At 34.2% G+C, this 20,847-nt stretch overlaps 2 protein-coding genes across 2 annotated transcripts; one reads left to right on the top strand and one right to left on the bottom strand.

Moving 5' to 3' along the window:
- Positions 1 to 8,476: 8,476 nt before the first annotated feature.
- Positions 8,477 to 9,047, bottom strand: LOC145594306 (uncharacterized). Its single transcript, XM_081650642.1, has 2 exons — positions 9,033 to 9,047; positions 8,477 to 8,914 (listed from the first exon to the last, which is right to left on the bottom strand). The coding sequence occupies exons 1-2, from the start codon at positions 9,045 to 9,047 to the stop codon at positions 8,477 to 8,479; spliced, it is 453 nt and encodes a 150-aa protein (XP_081506768.1).
- A 96-nt stretch (positions 9,048 to 9,143) lies between these two features.
- LOC145593622 (cystathionine gamma-synthase 1, chloroplastic-like) lies at positions 9,144 to 14,685 on the top strand. Its single transcript, XM_081649907.1, has 11 exons — positions 9,144 to 9,752; positions 10,119 to 10,222; positions 10,416 to 10,489; positions 10,581 to 10,749; positions 11,254 to 11,313; positions 11,665 to 11,868; positions 11,963 to 12,049; positions 12,296 to 12,403; positions 13,377 to 13,472; positions 13,589 to 13,707; positions 14,384 to 14,685. The coding sequence occupies exons 1-11, from the start codon at positions 9,269 to 9,271 to the stop codon at positions 14,505 to 14,507; spliced, it is 1,629 nt and encodes a 542-aa protein (XP_081506033.1). The 5' UTR covers positions 9,144 to 9,268; the 3' UTR covers positions 14,508 to 14,685.
- Positions 14,686 to 20,847: the final 6,162 nt, after the last annotated feature.

The following is a 20,847-nucleotide window of genomic DNA, read 5'->3' as shown; positions in this document are numbered from 1 at the left end:
AATTATTCCAACGACAATTTGGTAAAAAATCTTACAATACGCGATAATTTGATAAAAATAATAAAGTCTGGCGACATTTAGACAAAAAAAAAATCTATTTTTTCCAACATACTCTTTAAAAGTCCTAATTTAATTAATTTTTTTTTTTTTGTATTTTTAAATTTATTTTTCCCGTTTAAAATTTTGAATTTATATGTCATCCCCTTTTTTTTTATTTCCAACCCCTTTTTATAAAAATTTTGTTAATAAGGGGTATGAAACTTACGTGAAAATAAATACTTAATGCTTTTTTTTTTTTCCCGTCAAACTAGTTCTTTGCCCGAGCAATGCTCGGATATTGACAGGAAAAAAAATGTTACTATAAGTTTGTGTATATATATATATATATATATATATATATATATATATATATATATATATATATATATATATATATATATATATATATATATTACTATAAGTTTGTATTTGTTTATAAATTGAGTATACATAATACATTTAATATTTTATTTACTTGAAATTGTTATTGTTTTATTATTTAGGTCGTATAATCTCTCTCTCTCTCTCTCTCTCTCTCTCTCTCTCTCTCTCTCTCTCTCTCTCTCTCTTTTTAACCAAATATTAAAGAAAAAAAAAAGGTTTTTAGATTGAAATTTTTTAATGTGGTTGTGACACGTGTACTTTTGGGATAATCTTAGTGATTACTTTAGTAAAATAGTATTGATTGATGAGGATTGTTATTTCCATAAAAAAGGTTGGTAAAAAAACAAACTAAATAAAGCATTCACGAGTAATTTATCGGAAATTTTTGTATTTTTTGAGTTAAATATCGCCTGAGATTATGTTATTTACCAAATTGTCGCCGGATAAAGTTTTTAACAAAATTGTACATAAAGGTCTTTTTTATTTACCAATTTGATCAATTGACCGTGTAGCTCTTATCTTTTTTTTTCTTTTGAGAAAAGACGACGAGCCAAAATTATTGTAACACCCCGTCAAAAAAAGAAGGCGAGACGTTAGCGGAAATAACGTCAAGACGGAATGTCACTCTAAGGGTTACTAAAAACTAAACAAAATAAATAAATAACTGAAACAAAAATAATGAAGAGAAAGAAATCCCAAATGATCAAATAAAACTTCCAACGAGGCAGAACAACCTCAAATTCGACTATCTCATAAAGAGAGGTAAAGACATCAAAAGATAGTCGATAAAACTCCTTGAGAACAACCTAAACACTCTGCTCTCAACCCAGACTCAATAAACGCTACTCTTCACCTGCAAATAACATTTAGGTTCCACAATCAGTGGGGAGTAACTAGCAGTTCTCCCAAAACTTGTAGAAACACAAAGCTAAGCATAGTGTAAAGCATAGAAGCATACATATAAATAATACAACATATATACATGTCAAGCAACAACTTCATAATATAGACAAGATAAACATAATAAGATACATAGATAGGAATATAAGTCAACACCCGCAACATGGTTACAATACAAAACAAAACAACATGTATATTGAACAAAGTAATTATATTACCACATGATCACAGAGTAAGAATAAACAACACCCAAAACACAGCAATAAACTCATAAAAACAATAATTAACTCGTTTTAAAGATTCTTTAAAAAGATTAAGAAAAATTCATGACTAAGACCTTCTCAAAAGTGTAATAATATTGAAATAGACAATTTTAACTTTTCGAAAACTGATCCATGGTGAGGCAAGCATATAAAATATGAACGCCGGTGAAATCCGCAGCCCACCATCAAAGGTTTGTCAGGGCGAACCTACAGACGATTCCGCAGCCGTCTGCGTCTGAGAATGGCCAAACTCCTAGTTTTCCTACTCGAATTCCGCAGCCCGAGTAGTTCCGGACGACAACAATTAACCTAGAAAATTACATCTCGAATTCCGCAGCCCAAGATGTTGGCATGTTCCAACCATTGAATTCCGCAGCCCAATGGTTGTCTTACACTCACGAATCATATAAAACAGTAAAAATACTTCTTCAAAATTATCCAAACACATTTTAGGGATCATCAACCCTAATTTAAAATACTGCAGGTCTTTACTTCTAAGACCAAAATTCAATATAAATCCTTCAAAAGAGTTTAACTTCAAAATTCTTCAAAATATACAAAATCATTTATAAATCATATACAAGGTGTCACTCTTATTGTCTGGATTTGGGTACGAAGCTAATTATAACAAAATATCACAATACACTCCGTACACAATCCTTGGCGAAGCGGTGCTAAAGACAGTGTTATTCTACTTTAAAGTACAACGACGTCGACAACTTACTTGACACTTCAAAACCATTTTTAAAACTCCATAAACACTCACAATATAAATCAACATTGATCCTTGGTCTCAATTTCCATCATTATACCGACTCATTTAAATAAATAGTAAGTTATCCAACAAAATAAAAGATAGAATTATATAAATATAATAAAATTAAATTATTCATGATATAATTTTAACACCCAAAAATGGCAGCCACTGTACGACATCTTAAATGCTTCATGAACACACCCAAAGCATGCCTAAATGATAAAATAAAACTAGGACATATTAATCCACACATTAGGCAATATACACACACAAGATAGGATTAAATTCATGCTTTTAACATACTAAAAACTACATGACAATGCAGCAGCCCCTAATTAGAATTACAGCAGTACAATGCACAACAAACTCACCCAAAACCAACCTTAAAACCCATAATTAACCTTAGCCTAGTAACATACACACTCTAAAAACATAATAGATTATAATAGGCACAAGATTAGGCATATAAATTAGGCAATACATCTCTTAAATCCACTCGATTCACAAACTTAAATGGCAGCAGCAACTTTGCTTAGTTATAGGCATATAATTACATCAAAACTTGCCCAAAATATGATAATTCAATTTAGGGATAAACCTAACATGTTACTACTGTAAATCAAGCATGAAATCCATCATAAGCAACGCTAAAGTTCAACAAAAGCACACGGTACAGAGGCTGTTTTTACAGCAGCTATAATTCATAAATTTAAGGCTTAAACTCAACCAGCATGCATCATTAACAACTTAAAAATAAACCCTTATGATACCTTAACATAAACATTAAAAATAGGCAGATAGATCAACTATCTAACATACTGAGCAGCCCTCAATTCTCACGCACAAAGCAGCAAAACAATCATGAAATTTTAACACCTTGAATTAAAACAAATCCTAATCTAACCAACTCTAATTTGCACCTAGCCTTAACCTATCCTAGCCATGATTTCTAAAGCTTGGAATAGTGCTAGTTACCTCTTATATGAAGGCCATAAAAATCAGATTAAAGTGCAGCAAGGGTTGCTCATCAAAACGCCCCAAACGAAGCTCCATTCACCCCCTTGTCTTGTTGTTCTTGAGTACAATTGAGTGCTCGAATTTGAGAGGAAAAGCAGCAGCAAGTTAACCACGAAAATCCCCATGTTTGAGCCTTGAGATCACACCAAAATTTTGAAGGAAAGAAGGACAGAAACAGAAGAGATGCAAGCAGCGAAAAGAACGCTCAATCATCTTGCTTTGTACGTTTAAAAGAGAGGAAGAAGAAGGGTCCTGGACAGCCACTTAAAGAGGAGTAAAGGGGGTTTTATTACATGAGTAATTAGGGAGTTTAGGCTTTTACAAACTGATCAATAATCAGCCTTAAGGCTGCCGTGAAAAGGGAGAGAAATTGGGCTTCTAATGAGCTTCATATAACCCTAACTTAAGCTACACTTATGGGCTTGATTAAATGATTAATTTAGGCTTAAGAATGAGATTAGGAAAGCTACTTATCTTAATCTATTTATTCATGAAAGTTTTAAGGGAAAAAAACCCGACCCATAGATAAATGCTAGTTGGCTCGAAACTGGACTAGAAAAGGAATGTAGCGGAAGGCATTTTAAAACGCGTTCAAAAACAACAATATAGATTATAATATTGATATCTCAATAATATCAATAATAATAGTGAAAATAATAATTTAAATTACAATACAGAAAATATATATATAGTTCATATGTAACGAAAAGCGACATAAAAGATGAAATGCGAAACCAATAATATTATTCATTTATAATGACCTAAATAATTAAAGGACATTGTAATGAGTTTTATAAATATAAAATAAAGAATAGTTTATAAACAATATCAATTCGATAAACGAGTTGACGGAATCACCCAATACAACTTAATTTATCGATATTGATATGATTGCATGTAAAACGTTTTTAAAACTCCAAAATCATTTTATACCTATTAGATTGGTACTTTAGTCAAGTAATCACCCATGATGACCCGCATCAATCGCAATAGATTAGATATTAAAATTACATATAATTTAGTAGCACTTGCTAAATTGATGCTTAAGCTTAAGGAATCACCCTGTAAGGCTAATATCAATTCAGACAAGTCAAATACATTTGAAATGATCAAAACTCAAATATAGAACCTTTTTAAAATAATAACTTTCAAACGTTAAGTCAAAATACTATAATTAGAGTCTAAAAAGGTTGGGATGACCTTTAAAACAAAGAACGGTCTTAATAATTAAATTAACATTTTAATTTAGAAATTGAGATTTAAATTAGAAATTAGGTTTTACAGGTTGAAACACACATAAAGTAATAGTTCGAAAATACGGGGTGTTACAATTATTAATAAAGAGACAAAATGTCCGAGAGTACATACGGAGCAATGGACGTGGGACAATGATTAATCCACATTTGCTCGGTTCCAAAAGGGATGATTCTAGCTAAGTGCTGGGCAACATAATTCCCCTCCCTCTTTACATGTGTCCAGCAAAAAGAAGAAAAATAGTTGCTCAAAAAGATAATGTCCTCAAGAACACCATCAAAGTCGGAGAAGAATACAACTGCCTTAGTAAGCCTATTGATGAGGACTTCACAATCCGATTCAAGGACAACTTCCTTGAACCCCTGCCTTCTAGCTAGTTTAATTGCCATCACGAGAGCCTTGCCTTCTGCTATTTCAGCAGGCCACCAAGCCTTCACTCGTCTGCAAGCTGAAAATAACACCTCCCCTCTGCTGTCTCGTGCCACTGCACCTATTCCTACCCAACCTGTAACACCCCCAACTCTCCCTCTACGGAAATACCAGTATAATACGTATAATTATACCGTAGAGATAGACTTGGGCGTATTACCGCCGCGTGATAACGCAAGGCTACTCAAACTTACTAAAATAAACCAATACTTTGCAGCGGAAACTCAACTTTCTTTTATTAATACTTATAAAAATAGTAAGATAAGTGCAGGATAATGTAAACTCAATTTATTCGCAAACATGTTTTAAAACCAATTTCCAGTAAATAATCCAATAATTCCAAAACTCATGATTCAAAACCAATTCCAATGATTCAACATTCAAAATAATTGATAAACCAATTCCTTTAAAAATCCAATTCCTTTTTGAACCAATTTCGTTAAATTCAATTTCTCACCCAAGTGTGCACACCCCCCTAAGCTAGTCTCCTTATATTACAAGGCTATTCTTGAGGAAAGACTAGGTCATACAAAGTCCATAGTCTATCAATAAACCAAATCCGCATAGTGGGATTACCAACATGCGTAAAAAGCATTAATAATAATATTTCAATGGTTCAATAATAAATCCTTTTAATATCCAATAATTTTAATATAATTCAAACTCCTTTCACATGCTTTCAAAATCAAAACCTTTTAAATAAATACTTGAGAATAAAATCTCATATTAATAACTTTTCAAAATCAATAACTCCTCCTTGAAAACCTTTTAAAATTAAATCATTTCTTTAAACACGATAAGTAATTCAAACATGATTTAAAAATCAATCATTCAAAATACTTTTATCAATACCTCCAAACATTATTTATTTCAAATCATAGTTCAATCACCAATCAAATCATATAAAACATGTTATTCAAATCAATCACTTTCAAAGGTATCTAGCCACCTAACATACCTTGATCCTTGCTTAGCAAACACACCAAAAGAATCTCATAGCAAAACACACCAAAAGAACCTCAAGAATCTTGATAGAACACACCCTACAAATAAATATAACCTTAATCAATATAAGGTTAACAAATAATTAAAAACCCCCAACTATATGTACATGAACCTTTTAATTAATTTTCATAAACATCATTAAAATATGATTTTATATAATTAAAACTACTCATAGTAATTTTATAAATCCCCCATAATAATAATAATAATAATAATTGAATAAGAGAAGAGAAGAAGAAAAAGATAAGAAACCAAGGAAAAGAGAAGAATTGGATTTGCGTTGGAAAGAATAGGCAGAACTTGCAGAGGCTATAACTCCTTCGATATAACTCCGAATTGGGTGATTCTTGAGCCTAACCTCAAGGATTTTTCGAGAGGAACAATCTTCTGTGAAACGTCAATACCCTAAAAACTGACCAGAAGTGCCCGAAAATTGGCTTCAAAGATAAACGGGATGATTTGTGTAAAATTGAGGAGAAGAAAAGAAGAGAATTGGTGTGAAGAATGTGAGAGGTATGAAGGGATATTTATAGGCTAGTATGGGCATGAATTATGGTAGGAAAATGTAGGAAGAATTATGGTAATTAGGATTTAAGAGATTACTTGGAGAAGTGAGTAAAGAATTAAGGAAAGTTTGGATATTAAGGTGATTGTGTATACTTGAATATGGAATGTATGTATGTCATGAAAAATAATAAGAAAATTAGAATTACTTGGGGAATAATCAAGAGGAACAAAAGGCAAGAGAATATGATGATTGGATACTAAAAAGATGGAGAATTAGAATTAAGGAAAATAGGAGATTCTCTTACTAGTATTTAGGAAGATTTTGCTCGGTTTAAGGAATAAAAATAATTGTGTAAATAATATAGAATAATTAAATACCAATTATTCACCAATAATTAACTAAGAAAATCAAATTTTCTATACATAGAAAATCCAAATTTCCTAGCTAAATAAATGGGAATTTTCGGCCATTTAATATAATAAAAATTTGCTTTAATTAAAATATCCGAAATATGTAAATAATCCGGTTTTTAAGATAAGATAAATGGATAATAATTCTTATCCAAAATAATGATTAGTTTTCAAAAATTCTTTTGGCGCCAAAATTCAAATATTATTTTGGCTCCAAATAATAAATTTACTAAAATACCCTTTTTATAAAATAATTCCTAATTAATTTATTTGGAAGATACGTATGAAAATACAGGGTATTACACAACCCTCCTCTGACAAACAAGCATCAAAGTTAATTTTAATAACTCCCAAAGGCGGAGGGAGCCACCTGGTAGGACTCTTCTTCGATCTCACCTGGCAATTACCATAAATCTTCTTTGTATAGCAATCAAACTCCTCAACCAATCTGTCCAATCTCGCAAGAAGCACATTATTTGGGGTTATAGTTCCCTCAAATACCTTGTTATTACGCTCTCCCCAAATCATCCACATCAAGAAGGTTGCTTTCTGTTTCAACTTCCCATCCATGTTCTTCCACCTAGCAATCAAATCACACCAATTCCCACTCCTATCCACCAGCAGATTCCCACAATTGTTGTCCTCCCATAATTCCTGCACTTGGGCACAATCAAACAGTGCGTGAGCACTCGTTTCTTCCTGCACTACACACCAAGGACACCCAACATTATCAAGTAAATGACGATGGTTCAGCAAAGCTTTTGTGGGAAGCGTATTCGTACACAATCTCCACAGAAAATGTCGAACCTTTGGCGAAACATTCATGCCCCATATTTCCACCCAAGCTTGGTGAAAATCATCAAGATTACAACCTTTCCCCAACATATAAGCTGTTTTTGCTGAGTATAAACCATCCTTAGTAAACGCCCATGTTAGCATATCCTTAGTAGCCATAGAGTTAATCGGAATTGCAAGAATACATTTTTTATCACGCTCATTAAAATTATCAGCTATAACATTAGTCTTCCATTCTCTTGAATGCTCATCAATCAAGTCACTTACAGTAGAAAAGTCGGCTACCTCTGAACTTGTAACAAACCTGCCTTCTGCATCAGCTAGCCAGGGATCCCGCCAAATATTCACCTCCTTCCCACTCCCAATTCGCCAAATGGTGCCTTCCTTCACGAGAGCTTTACTACTCCAAATACTCCTCCATGAATAGCTACCCCCATACCCCAAAAAGGCATCGAGGAACGAAGAATTCGGATAATACTTAGCTTTCAAGACTCTGCTAAGCACTGAATTATCTTTATGGACGAGCCTCCAAGCTTGCTTCCCGAGTAAAGCATCATTAAACACCTCCAGATCTTTAAATCCCATACCTCCCAAACATTTCAGAGCACACATAAGATCCCAAGCTTTCCAATGTATCTTTCTTTGAGCATTCCGTTGACCCCAAAAGAATCTAGCCATAACCGATCGAATGCTATTAGTAACCGAACTAGGGAATTTATAGATTCCCATTAAATACGTCGGAATATATGGCTTGTATGACTGATTTAATCAAAATTTCTTTCCCAGCTCTTGAGAGAAGTTTTTCCTTCCAACCCTGCAACTTCTTCCAAATTCTATCAGTGAGCGCCTCAAAAACGGATTTTTTCGACCTCCCTATCACTGTGGGAATCCCTAAGTATTTACCATGTCTCTCCACCTGTCTCATGCTCAAAACCCCCATCAAATCCCCCTTTTGTTCGTCGCTAACTCCACTACTAAAGGAAACCTCCGACTTCTCATAATTAATTTTTTGCCCGGATGCTACTTCATACTGGTTGAGTATATCAACTATAACTTTGCATTCTCGTCGGTTCGCTCTAGCAAACAACAAACTGTCATCAGCAAACAAAAGATGGGAAATAACAGGGCCACTCCTACTCGCTTTAGCTCTTATCTTGTAGAATATAAAATCATCCAAGGTCCAACAAAAACAGAAAGTCTTTTTTTATTGAAAAACCAAAATATAAAAAATATAAAAAAAAAATCAATTTTTTTTTTATTCTTTAAAAAACCTTAGTTAACCCCATTTTCTCTCCAACTAACCATAGTTAAGTTAAGCCCAAATGTTTCCCCACCAACCAATACCAATTACCACCCCTTTATATTTGAAAATCAACTCTCCATTCAGAAATTTCCGTCACATTTCCCGGACAACGGAACTCTCAATACTCACCCAAACCAAACTTCACCACCATCACAAATCTCGAGGAGAGAGAAAAACCCTCAAAAAAACCTTCAATCTTCATCAATGGCGGTTTCTAGCACCTGCTACGCTAGGGTTTTTCCCGCATTCGAGTGCCGCTCTGAGCCTGAATTCTCCGCTACCTTGAAACCCGACATCCCTTCCTCAAACGCCGGTAAATATCGCCGGACTTTCGCCGGAATTGGCGGGAGTTCGTCGTTTTCCGGTACTAGCGGTCTTTCCTCGATGATCCTGCGATTTCCTCCCAACTTTGTTCGGCAGTTGAGCACCAAAGCTCGCCGGAACTGTAGCAACATCGGTGTTGCGCAAATTGTTGCGGCTTCATGGTCGAACAAAGAGGGTGATTTTAGCGGTGTTCCGGCGGCTACTGCCGTCGACGCCGCTGCCGTCGCCGCCGTCGAAATCGTGAATGATTCGTCGGAGGTTGATGATGTTGTTGATTGTAAAACTAACAGTGATGATAATGGTGGTGTAGAGTTTTCTTCTTATGATTTTTTGGGCTCTGATGGGAGTCTTGCTATTCATGCTGGTATAATTTCTAAATTTATTCAATCATTTTTGTTTATTTTTTTTTGTTGAGGTGTTGTTTTTAAGGTTTAAGTTGGATAGTATTTTATTTCTGAAGATAGTATTTGATGTTTCTATAAATGATTAAAAAAAAGGAAATACATTTTTGATTAATGAATATGTTCATACTTGCTGATTGATGTTATAGATCTCTTGTTGATTGATATTAGGGTTTTGGTGTTTCGGGTTTTAGATAAACCTGCGCCAAATTTATTCGTGTCGAAATAAGGAAGCAATGAAAATAATGATACATGATAGGAGGAATATGGTGTTTAGTTTTGTTGCAATTATATTGTGTGTAACTTGCTGAAGTGTTGATGTCGTGCAGGTGAACGATTAGGGCGCGGCATTGTTACTGATGCTATTACTACTCCAGTAGTTAACACCTCTGCATACTTCTTTAAGAAAACTGCTGATCTTCTTGATTTCAAGGTATTAATCTTTGGCTTTCATTGTTCGAGCTGTTTGGTTGATACATTACTTGATTTTTGGTGGGAGAATAGTTCTGATTGTTGTCGGATTTTGTTATTGTGAAAGAGTGATCTTTTTTGGGGTATGGTGCAGTAGTTTCCTTGCTATTGAGTAGTGTTCATTTGTAATTTACATCAATTATCTCACTTTGTAGGAGGGGCGTCAAACAAGTTTTGAGTATGGCCGGTATGGTAATCCTACGTCACAGGTTTTGGAAGAGAAGCTGAGGTTTGTCTTTTTATCAATCCACTGAGCTGTTTTTAATATCCTTGCTTATTTAGTTTGTAGAATGTCGATCTGATTGCTTATGACGTGACAGTGCACTTGAAGGAGCTGAATCAACAATGTTATTGGCATCTGGAATGTGTGCAAGTATTGTCATGATGTTGGCTCTGGTTCCTGCTGGAGGTCATATTGTGACTACTACTGATTGCTACCGCAAGACCAGAATGTTTATTGAGAATTTCCTCCCAAAAATGGGAATCAAGGTAAATTTATGCCATCCGTGTATATGTATATAAATTTCTCCTTATTTTTTTGTGGAAGAATCTTAATTACTTGGTATTTTATTGTATATCAAATGTGATCTTTTATCATGTCTTGCTCATTTCTACTTGGCATTTTAGAGGTCCGTATAATGTGGGAGAATACCAGTAGACCATTTTTAAGTAGAATGAAATGTTTTAATTATAAAAGTGGGGTTCGACCATTCAAGTGGTTTAAAGTATAAGCTTGCCCAGAATGTCATTCAATATGTTTCTAGAATCTAGATCATGCGAGGTGATGTGCTCTTTATGTTTTTATAATTTTCTCTGAAACTCATACTATCAATCTGTATGAAATTAAGGGCCGTCTCTTGATTGTCATTTTTTTTATCATCTATTTCAAAACCAAGTATCCTAGCTGCTGATTTGTATATTGTGTTGTTAGTAGATGAGGTTTTATTGGTTCTCATTGCGTGCTTTTTTTTTTTTTGTTTCCTCTAACTTTAGGCAACCGTCATTGACCCTGCTGATGTTGAAGGCCTGAAGTCTGCATTGGATCAGAATAATGTAAGTAGTAATCAGGGAAGACTACTTTTGGCCTTCTAGTTTTTATCTTTTTTCTTTGTTTTCCTCCAATACACCCTCTGTATATTTTTTATCTGTTCAATTTTGACTCTGCACATTTTTTAAAGCACTACTTTGGCCCTTGTTATTGTTAATTGTCATTGTCATTGTCAATGCGTAAAAATTATAAAACGTTGATGTTGGAAGTTAGACAAATCTAACAAGGTCTAATGTATATAACCACTGATGGTCAAAGTATGTGAATAGTGTTAAAGTTGGATACTACTAAAAAAGGGGTCGAAGTATGTAGTTCAAGAGATGAAGATATTAACAACATCATATGGTGTTTGGCAGGTTACTCTTTTCTTCACAGAGTCTCCGACCAATCCATTTCTTAGATGTGTTGACATTAAGCTGGTATCAGATCTTTGCCACAAGAAAGGAACTTTGGTCTGCATTGATGGAACATTTGCCAGCCCGCTTAACCAGAAGGCCCTAGCTCTGGGAGCTGATCTTGTTGTGCACTCAATGACAAAATTCATTGGGGGACATAATGATGTATGTCGACTCTTACTTTGGATTTGATCATATAGAAAATTGGTGCTTAGGTTTCTGTTTCTGATATATACATTTGAAATGTGAATTTTTGTAGGTGCTTGGTGGTTGCATCAGTGGCTCACTAAAATTGATATCTGCAATACGCAATATGCATCACATTCTTGGTGGGACTCTTAACCCAGTAAGTATCTTTGCTGGAAATTTTTGCTTTTCTATTTTAGCTCTTGTTATTCATGGTTATGTGAGATTCATGCTTTTGTATTTCTTGTATTATTGTAGCTTTTGACTTTCTTAAGCATATCATTTTGGGAGTCAGTGGATGTGCACACTGAGAGTAAATTGTATCATAATTATTACCTATTATGAATTAAATTTGTTGGGCTCTGCCCCCCTTCAGTTCTCATGGTTTGGATTTACTTTTGTCCAGAATGCCGCATACATGATCATTCGTGGTATGAAGACTCTACATCTTCGTGTACAGCAGCAGAATACTACCGCAATGAGGATGGCCGAAGTTTTAGAGGCACATCCTAAGGTAATTAAGTTGGTTTATCGTTTTGGTTACGCGACTTTATCTGGTGGAACCTTTTTTTTTTTTTTTTTTGAAGAATATCTGGTGGAACCTTGTGTGCTCTTGGTCTCCTGTATTTAGGTGTGTTCTATTATACGTTACCACCCCCCGCCCCCCCCCCCCCCCCCCCCCCCCCCCCCCCCTCCTATCTATATTAACGTGTTATGTTACAAGACTTGCAACTTATCTTACAGACAATTGCTTTCTTATGCAACATCTTTTCTTCACGAGATTGTGTAGATTCCTTGGTACAAATTACCCATGGAAGCTTTTGCTTACCAAAAAATTTACCTTCTTATTATGGTAAATTGAAGGAGGCTAGTTTTCATCAGACCCTTTGTTGACAAGAGTCTTATACTGACCATTGCTTCTTTCTCTCGTAGATAATACAAGGCTCCCATGCTTTTGAGGTCGAACTTCAACCATTTTTATCTCTTGAAATTTATTGATAGAAATACTAGAACTATGTTGTTAGAAAATCTATCTTTTTGATGGCAATGTTTTGAGTAAAGCATAGATCAATTGGGCAGAAAGGTCCTTGATTTATTCTGATTGTGATAAGAAGGTTGGGTTGTCAAATAACATCATCAGGTTGGTTATGTTGTAGACCTTTGGTTCAATATGCAAACATATCAATAACACTACCTCAATCTGCTTTGTTTATTCATGGTTACTGTAGCTTGATAGTCTCTTGTTCTTACTCTATGGACTATTGATTTTTGAATGTTAAATACCTAAACTAGTATTGTGACAGCCTTAAATATGGGAATGTTGTCCTTTAAAGGTAATAAAGTATAGGCATGTATAACATTTAATATTTCAGTGTCATCTATGCCCTGTGCTGTATTTGCTCGTGGTGAAATGATGTTCATCACTTCCTTGAAACTGTTTCTGAAATTCTTTGAGATGTTCAGAACTAACTAGGCAATATTGGCAGGTGAAGCGCGTTTACTATCCCGGCCTTCCTAGTCATCCTGAGCATGAGTTGGCTAAAAGGCAAATGACTGGTTTTGGTGGAGTGGTTAGTTTTGAGGTGAGTGATTCCGTTCCGCACTGGTTAATGATATTTGGCAAATTTGTTTCCTGAACTGTTGCCCTCATTGCAGCTACATCCGAGTTTGAAATAACATTCTATCTTTTGTATTACAGATTGATGGTGATCTGATGGACACAATTAGATTTGTTGATGCATTGAAGATTGCTTATATCGCTCCATCATTTGGAGGCTGTGAAAGCATTGTTGATCAGCCTGCAATCATGTCTTACTGGTACGTATGCCTTTTCTTTACGTTTTTCTTGGAAAGTAACGGACCAGAATAAAGAGGAGTTTATTTGTCATGTTATCATTTTCCTAAGACTACTAGATTGCAAATTGCTCAAAAGTTGTCAAGTTGAAGAGAAATCACTTAAAATTGATAGCCTGTTGTGTGGTATTCTTAGGATTTAGTCCTACTTGCTATGTCATTATAAGTAGTTACACGCTGATGTGTAATATGATGGTCCCTCCACTTAGGCCTTGGACCACCTTGTTGCTATGATTTTATTATTGTCAATTATATGTTCAAAAGCTGCTATTTTCCTTATTTAAATATATTTTCAAGATTTGGAAAGATTTGATGAATTAATTTTAATTGAAGCAGAAAATAGTTACAAAAGCATATTGCTACAAAAGGGACCAAAGTAGTTTTTTTTTTTTCCTTATTTCATTGTCTTTATTTGGGGCAAATTTATTATTTGCAACTAGAAACAACTATCCTTAATAATTTAGGGATGTATACTTAACCGTTAGTACCCTTTTAGAGTGTTGTCATTATGTGGGAGTATATGTTCGCAGCATATTCGGAGTACATGATAAGTAAACTTTGTCAAATTTATGTGAATTGTGGAGGTCGATTTGCATTGTTTGGTTGATTGATCTACTCTTTGCATGTATTTTAAAAACAGGGATCTTAGTCAATCTGAGAGGCTAGCGTATGGTATCTCAGACAACTTGATTCGATTCAGTTTTGGAGTTGAGGACTTTGAGGATTTGAAGGCAGATATGCTTCAAGCTCTGGAGGCCATATAAGGCGCAATTTCTTGCTTTCTTTATTACAGTAACTTGTTTTGTTCTTAGGATGCTTTTTCATCCCCTAAATATTTCTCTTCATTGCGGTTGGTGATTCATTTAAATGATTCCCGATTTTCCCGATGAAACATTGTATTTGCTTATTTCATAAGAAATCAGTCATTTGCGTTGTTATTTACTGTTGCTCTTTGTTCCCTGTCTGTTTGTCAAGTTCTGATGCTGAAAGGGTAAGCTCATACATGGTGGCAAGATTTGAGGTTGAAGAGAAGTTCTCAATCAAAACTCTCATCAATGGGGATAACACAAACCTTCAAGCCTTTTCTCTATAACTCCATTTTCTCACTCCCCTTGCCTTTGTTAAAGATTCGTCCAATTCTAAATCACAAATCCATAGCCTATTTCCTCCAAGGGTTGTCAAAAGTTGATGCAACATGATAGGCCAACACGAGCTTGACTCAAAATAAGTGGGTTTGGGTCAATAAGTTTTGAACCGTTTAAATGGTTGGATTAGCATAAACTGAAAACGAACGGGTTAATGTGGGTTTCAACTTGAAGCTAACACGTATAACCCGATTATATAAATTGTTTAAATGTCAACCAATTTACTTAAACTCGATTATGTAAAGCTTGGTTTTTGCTCATTTTAAATAACTAGGCTAAAATCCTGTGCAATGCACGGTTGTTAAATATTTTTGACAACAATGGTACAAATATAAAGTATATAAATGGATATGTGGAAATATATCATTTGGGTATATATATGGAATATGATTGTTAAATTAGAAAGAAAATATCATAAGGTATAAATAGTTTACTTAAAGATTTTGCCCCAAAAAAAAAAAAAAAAAAAAAAAAAAACACACACACACACACACACGATAAAAACGGGAAAATTTTCACAAGGTAACAACAAGTGTCATTGGTTATTCGCTATTAGTATAAGTTCATAGATATCAAATGAGCAAAATATACTTTTTGGCGCACTTAGCACCTGAGTGTATATAATTTTTTTTCTCGGGGAAATTCTCAATGGTAACCCTTTATTTGTGCTACATTGAAATGGTAACTCGCTTTTTTTTTTTTATTTTTTTTTATTTACAAAATGCCCTATCTAAGAATAATTATCCCATTTTTTCAAAAAAAAAAAAAAAAAAAAAAAAAAAAGAATTGGTATCCCACTTATAACCTTATTTACTTAAATAATTAGTTAAAGTTAACTATGGTCAGATTTATTTCAAAAGAACTCTAAAAAAAAATGGAAAAATTGCTTCTATTAATCTGAACTTTGCCTCGTCCGCCCAAATTAATCCATACTTTCGATTATTATCTATCACTCCCAACTTTAGGAGGTATTAATTTTTATTGCACCCAACAGGTCATCCAGCCTGATGTAGTAGGTTACCTAAACATGTGTCAGTGTATGATTGGCTTAATTTTTTTAAAAAAAAAAACAAAAAACAAAAAAAAAACCCACAAACCACCCATGCCCAGCAGCTTCCACCACCCCGCCACCCCCACCCCGCCGGAAAATCAGCCCCATCCCCGAAAACCCCTCCCCTGTTGTCGGAAACCGCCGCCCAGCCTTCCCCCTCCCTCGAAACCCACGCCCTTCCCTTCCCCCACCCCCGAAAACCCCTCCCCCGCTCCCGGAAACCGCCGCCCAACACTCCCCCTTCCCTCGAAACTCACCCCTTCCCTTCCCCAACCGCCGAAAATCCCTCCCCCGTTGCCGAAAAACGGCGCCCATCCCTCATTTCCCTTCCCTCACCCTCAATTTCACCCACTTACCTGACAATCAGCCACGAAAACGGTTGTGCTGGGTTGTTTCCACGGTCTGGGAGTGGTGGTGGAGGAAGGTCGGTGGTTTTTAGTGAAAGTCGTAGGTTGACCGACCGTTTGCCGGTGAAATTGAGGGCTAGGGTTAGGGTTTCGGCGTGATTGAGGGTGGTGGTAGTGGTGGAAGTGGTTGTGCGTGAGTTTTTTTAAAAAAAACCTATCATGATGCAACACGTGTGCAACTAATCACAAGTCAACAATGTTTACCTGATTAACCGGTTGCAAGTCATTTGGGTGCAATAGAATTTAATACTCCCTAAAGTTGGGAGTCATTGATAATAATCGAAAGTATGGATTAATTGGGCGGACGAGGCAAAGTTCAGATTCATCATGGGAGCAATTTTTCCAAAAAAAATAAATCAACCTACCCAATCACCAACCCAGCCACCCTCACCCTCACTTAGCCACCACTAGACCTCGACCCGAACCCGAATTTTGACCCTGACCACCGCCTAAAACCCAATTAGACCCCAAACCAACGCCTCCACCCTTCCTCTCTTTATCCTTTGACCTCTCCTCCTCCATAACCGAATTTCATTAATATTAGAATTGTGATTAGGGTCTGGGGCGGGTGGGGGTGATGGTTTCAGTGTATGTATGGGGTGTGTTTGGGGTTTAGGGGTGAGAGCAGGGGTTGGGGTTTCGAGGTTTGGGAGGGTGAGGGTGGGGGTGGAGATGGTGGTTTCAGGGAGGTGGAGTGGTGAAGGTGGTGGTTTCAGTTCAGGTGGTGGGATTGGGAATGGATGGGGGAGTGGAGTGGTGAAAGTGGTGTTGAGTTAGTGGTTTGGGTTATTTTTATTTGATTTTATTTTTATTATTATAAAAAAGAAATTCTAACCACAGTTAAGCATTTATTTAAAAAAAATAAAAAAATAATTTTTCTAATAAGGTCATTTTGTATAAAAGAAAAAAAAAAGTGTCACCATTTCAGTGTTCAAGAATTGGAGAAAATAATGCTGAAATTGGGGCTGCCCGAAAGATATGTAACTTTGGTTATGAATTGTGTGACTACAACGTCTTTTGATGTCCTTGTGAATGGCCAACCTTCGAAATGTTTCAAGCCTAGTCGGGGGCTCAGGCAAGGTGATCCATTATCACCAATCCTTTTTATTATGTGTGCGGAAAGTTTGTCTGCTTTAATTAGAGATGCTGAAAATAAGAGACTCATTCATGGTGTTAAAATTGGTCGGGATGTTAATCTGATATCTCATCTTTTTTTTTTTTTTTTTTTTTTTTTTTTTTTTTTTTTTTTTTTTTTTTTTTGCGGATGATAGTCTCTTGTTTGTTCGGGCAAATGAAGAAGAGGTGGAGAATGTGTTAGGAATTCTTTCAACCTATGAAATTGCTTCTAATCAGAAACTGTATAGGGATAAATCTGAGGTATCCTTTAGCCGAAACATCGATCAAGAACGGAAAAATATTCTTCAGATGAAGTTATCTTTTTATGCTGTCGAGGGTCATGAAAAATATTTAGGATTACCAACTTACATTGGTAGTTCTAAAAAACAGGTTTTCCAAAATATTCAGGATCGAATTTGGAAAAAAGTGAAAGGTTGGAAAGAGAAATATTTATCCCAAGCGGGGAGGGAAGTGTTGATTAAATCGATAGCTCAAAAAAAGAATTGGGGGTTATCATATACAAACTTGATATGCTTAACTTGTCTATTGAATAAGTACAAAAAATGAATTTTTTTTATGCCAATAATCTTGCTAACTGCATATTTTGGCGGTACAAATATTTAAGGAAAAAAGAGTTGCGTGAAAATTGATGAGGGTCCATTTAAATGACATTTGCTCGTTTTTCAATGTGCATCTTTAAACTTAAATATTTTGAACAATACATCTCTACCTTATAAAAAGTACAAAATTACTCTTATGAATAGTATAATGCCAATTATACCCTTCAAAATGTATATTTACGTATATACCCTCATTAATATGTACAAGTTATTTTTAATGAATAGTGTTTGGACAATTATACCCTCTAAAATATTTATGTACCTTTATGCTTTCATTAATGTTAGTTGACTTGGACATTTATACCACCTAAACATGTTTACATATTTTCTCTTATTGTTAATTTAACTAATTTTGTGATTTGAAGGCCAAATTGAAAGAGCTTCTAGATATGACTAACTATGATGCGCGCATCGCGCGCGTTAACTCCCCTAGTATAAGTAAAAGTCTAAAAAGATTATGAAATTTACATTGAGACCATAAGAGATAAAAAAAATTGGGTCGGGTCGGGCCTACGCATAAAATCCTGTGCCCAAACCCACAAAATAGTTATCGGGTTTATAGTTATTAATACCTACATCCTAGTGCAGGTATTAGTACCTACACGGCTACACCCCCCCTCCCCACATACACTATACAGCCTATAAACCTGTTTTTCACCTTTTCTCTCTCCTCTTATAAATCAATTTCTCTATAGTTTTACCAACATTTTAAATTTTTCACTCTTAAGCTATCAAAATCTCCCAAATTTGTCTAACAAAATAAATTCAAACACTCTTAGATCTCTACCAAAATATAGTATGTGAGAGAAAAAATTGCAGAAAATTTCTACAAAAGAACGACTAACAATCAAATTTTAAGTTGATTTTGTTTATTTTTGATAAAAAAAAAAAAAATTAAACCCTAACTTTTTATTTGTCTTATTCTTCAATTACTTTCTCTATATATATGAAATTCCAGTATTACTTCATGATTTCTTATAATTTTTAGCATAACAATGATTTCTTATAATTTTTGTCATAACAGTGATTTCATATAATTATAGTAGAGTGATATTTAATTTGGTATAATAATCCACTTTAAGTTGAATTAGTTTGTGGTGTATTATTAGCTTATAAATTTACTGGACAAAAAAAAAAAAAATACATAAAGTAGAATTTAATTGCCCTAATTTTCAGGATTTGATCTATTTCTTATGATTATAGAAATATAAATTTAGCTCGTATATGAATGTTCATTTTCATTTTGATAAATGTTCATATATGTACTATTATATGTCCATGCACATATTAATATACGCTCATTAGAATTATGATAAATGTCCTTATCTCCATTTTCTTTCAATAATTTCTATTGATCTAATAAGGAACATCAATCTATTGTAAATTTTCACTTTAGGTGGAAAATTGATTATTTTAGATGGATTTTATGTTCATTTATATTCAATTAGTTTTGATATATGTTCATTCTCTTTATATTTTATGTTCATTCTTATATCGAAAGATGTTCATTTGCGATCTAATTCAATATTTATTCTCATATATAAACATGTTCATTTAGATTTATACTTATTCATTCATTCTCACATTAAAAGACATTTATTTCAATTTTAATAATTGTTTGTTACTATATTGAAAAATGTTCAATTAAATTTTAATATTTGTTCATTCTCGTATTGAAAAAAGTTTATTTAGATTTTGATATTACTTGTTCATCTTCATATTGAACTATGTTCATTATTTTCTGGCAATATGTTAAAATTTTGTATTTTAAAATGTTTCTGCCTTGTTCATAGTATGTGTGTTTTGATTGTTACTAACATTTTACTTTATAAAATTTTGAACTCTTATCACACAGGACAATCAATGAAATAAAAAAAGTTGAAGACAATAATGTAGGTATTGATGAATAGATATGTACCAAGGAAACACACACAAATTAAACATCATAAGAGTACGTAAAAGGGTATCTATTACAAGGACGATAATTCTACAAACTTTTTATGTGTACCAAATGTATTAAATTAGAGGCGATGTTCAATTCATTTTGTAAGACACATATATACTAAGTACATGATATGTACATTTTTGAAGTTTAAGATTAACGCTTTTGATTTTTTTTTTTTTATAAAAGTTTCTACTTTTAATTAATAAAATTGAGCTTGTGTACATCTATACATTTGAAAAGATAAAAATGCTATGCTTAAGAAACAATAAGTATATAGTATCGCCGTATTAACAATATTGAACATTTAATGATACAAAACTGAACATTTATATTTACAAAAAAGAACATTTATATATACCAAAATGAACATTTTATATATGATTCGAAATCCAAAAATTATAAGATGACGTAATTATTATGAAGAGGGGGTGCAGGTAGTGCTACCTACATAGGGGTGTAGGCAAAAATTTGTATCGGGTTTATCGTGTTCCAATCGTTAACAGTTGAGGACTTGAGGTTGAGCCCAACTACGTATTTATGAAGTCTCTACCAAAATGAACATTTACTATGACAAAGCCGAAAATTTTCTAAATGTTTATTTTTTCTAGTAAATGTTCATTTTTTTCTAGTAAATGTTCTTTTTTTTTTTTCTAGTAAATGTTCATTTGTGTTGCGCGACTCCACCTAGAGCTAGCTGGGCGTGACTCTAGCTAAAAACTTGCGGGTTTATCGGTTTAAAGCGGATTTTTCAATCTTTTTTCAGACGAGGCTCGAATTTCGAACTAGAAATGCATTTTTAGTATTGCCTAAACCCACACTT

The sequence above is a fragment of the Chenopodium album genome, chromosome 19, assembly GCF_948465745.1.
Source record: "Chenopodium album chromosome 19, dcCheAlbu1.1, whole genome shotgun sequence".
Lineage (NCBI taxonomy): Eukaryota > Viridiplantae > Streptophyta > Magnoliopsida > Caryophyllales > Amaranthaceae > Chenopodium > Chenopodium album.
This window is presented reverse-complemented; position numbering and strand designations above follow the sequence as displayed.

Excerpts from the sequence above, each read along its gene's own strand:
- LOC145593622 (XM_081649907.1), top strand. The coding sequence starts at position 9,269 with ATGGCGGTTTCTAGCACCTGCTACGCTAGGGTTTTTCCCGCATTCGAG. Across the intron at positions 10,490-10,580 it reads GTTTTGGAAGAGAAGCTGAG|TGCACTTGAAGGAGCTGAAT; the intron begins GTTTGTCTTTTT and ends ATGACGTGACAG. Across the intron at positions 11,869-11,962 it reads TCATTGGGGGACATAATGAT|GTGCTTGGTGGTTGCATCAG; the intron begins GTATGTCGACTC and ends GAATTTTTGTAG.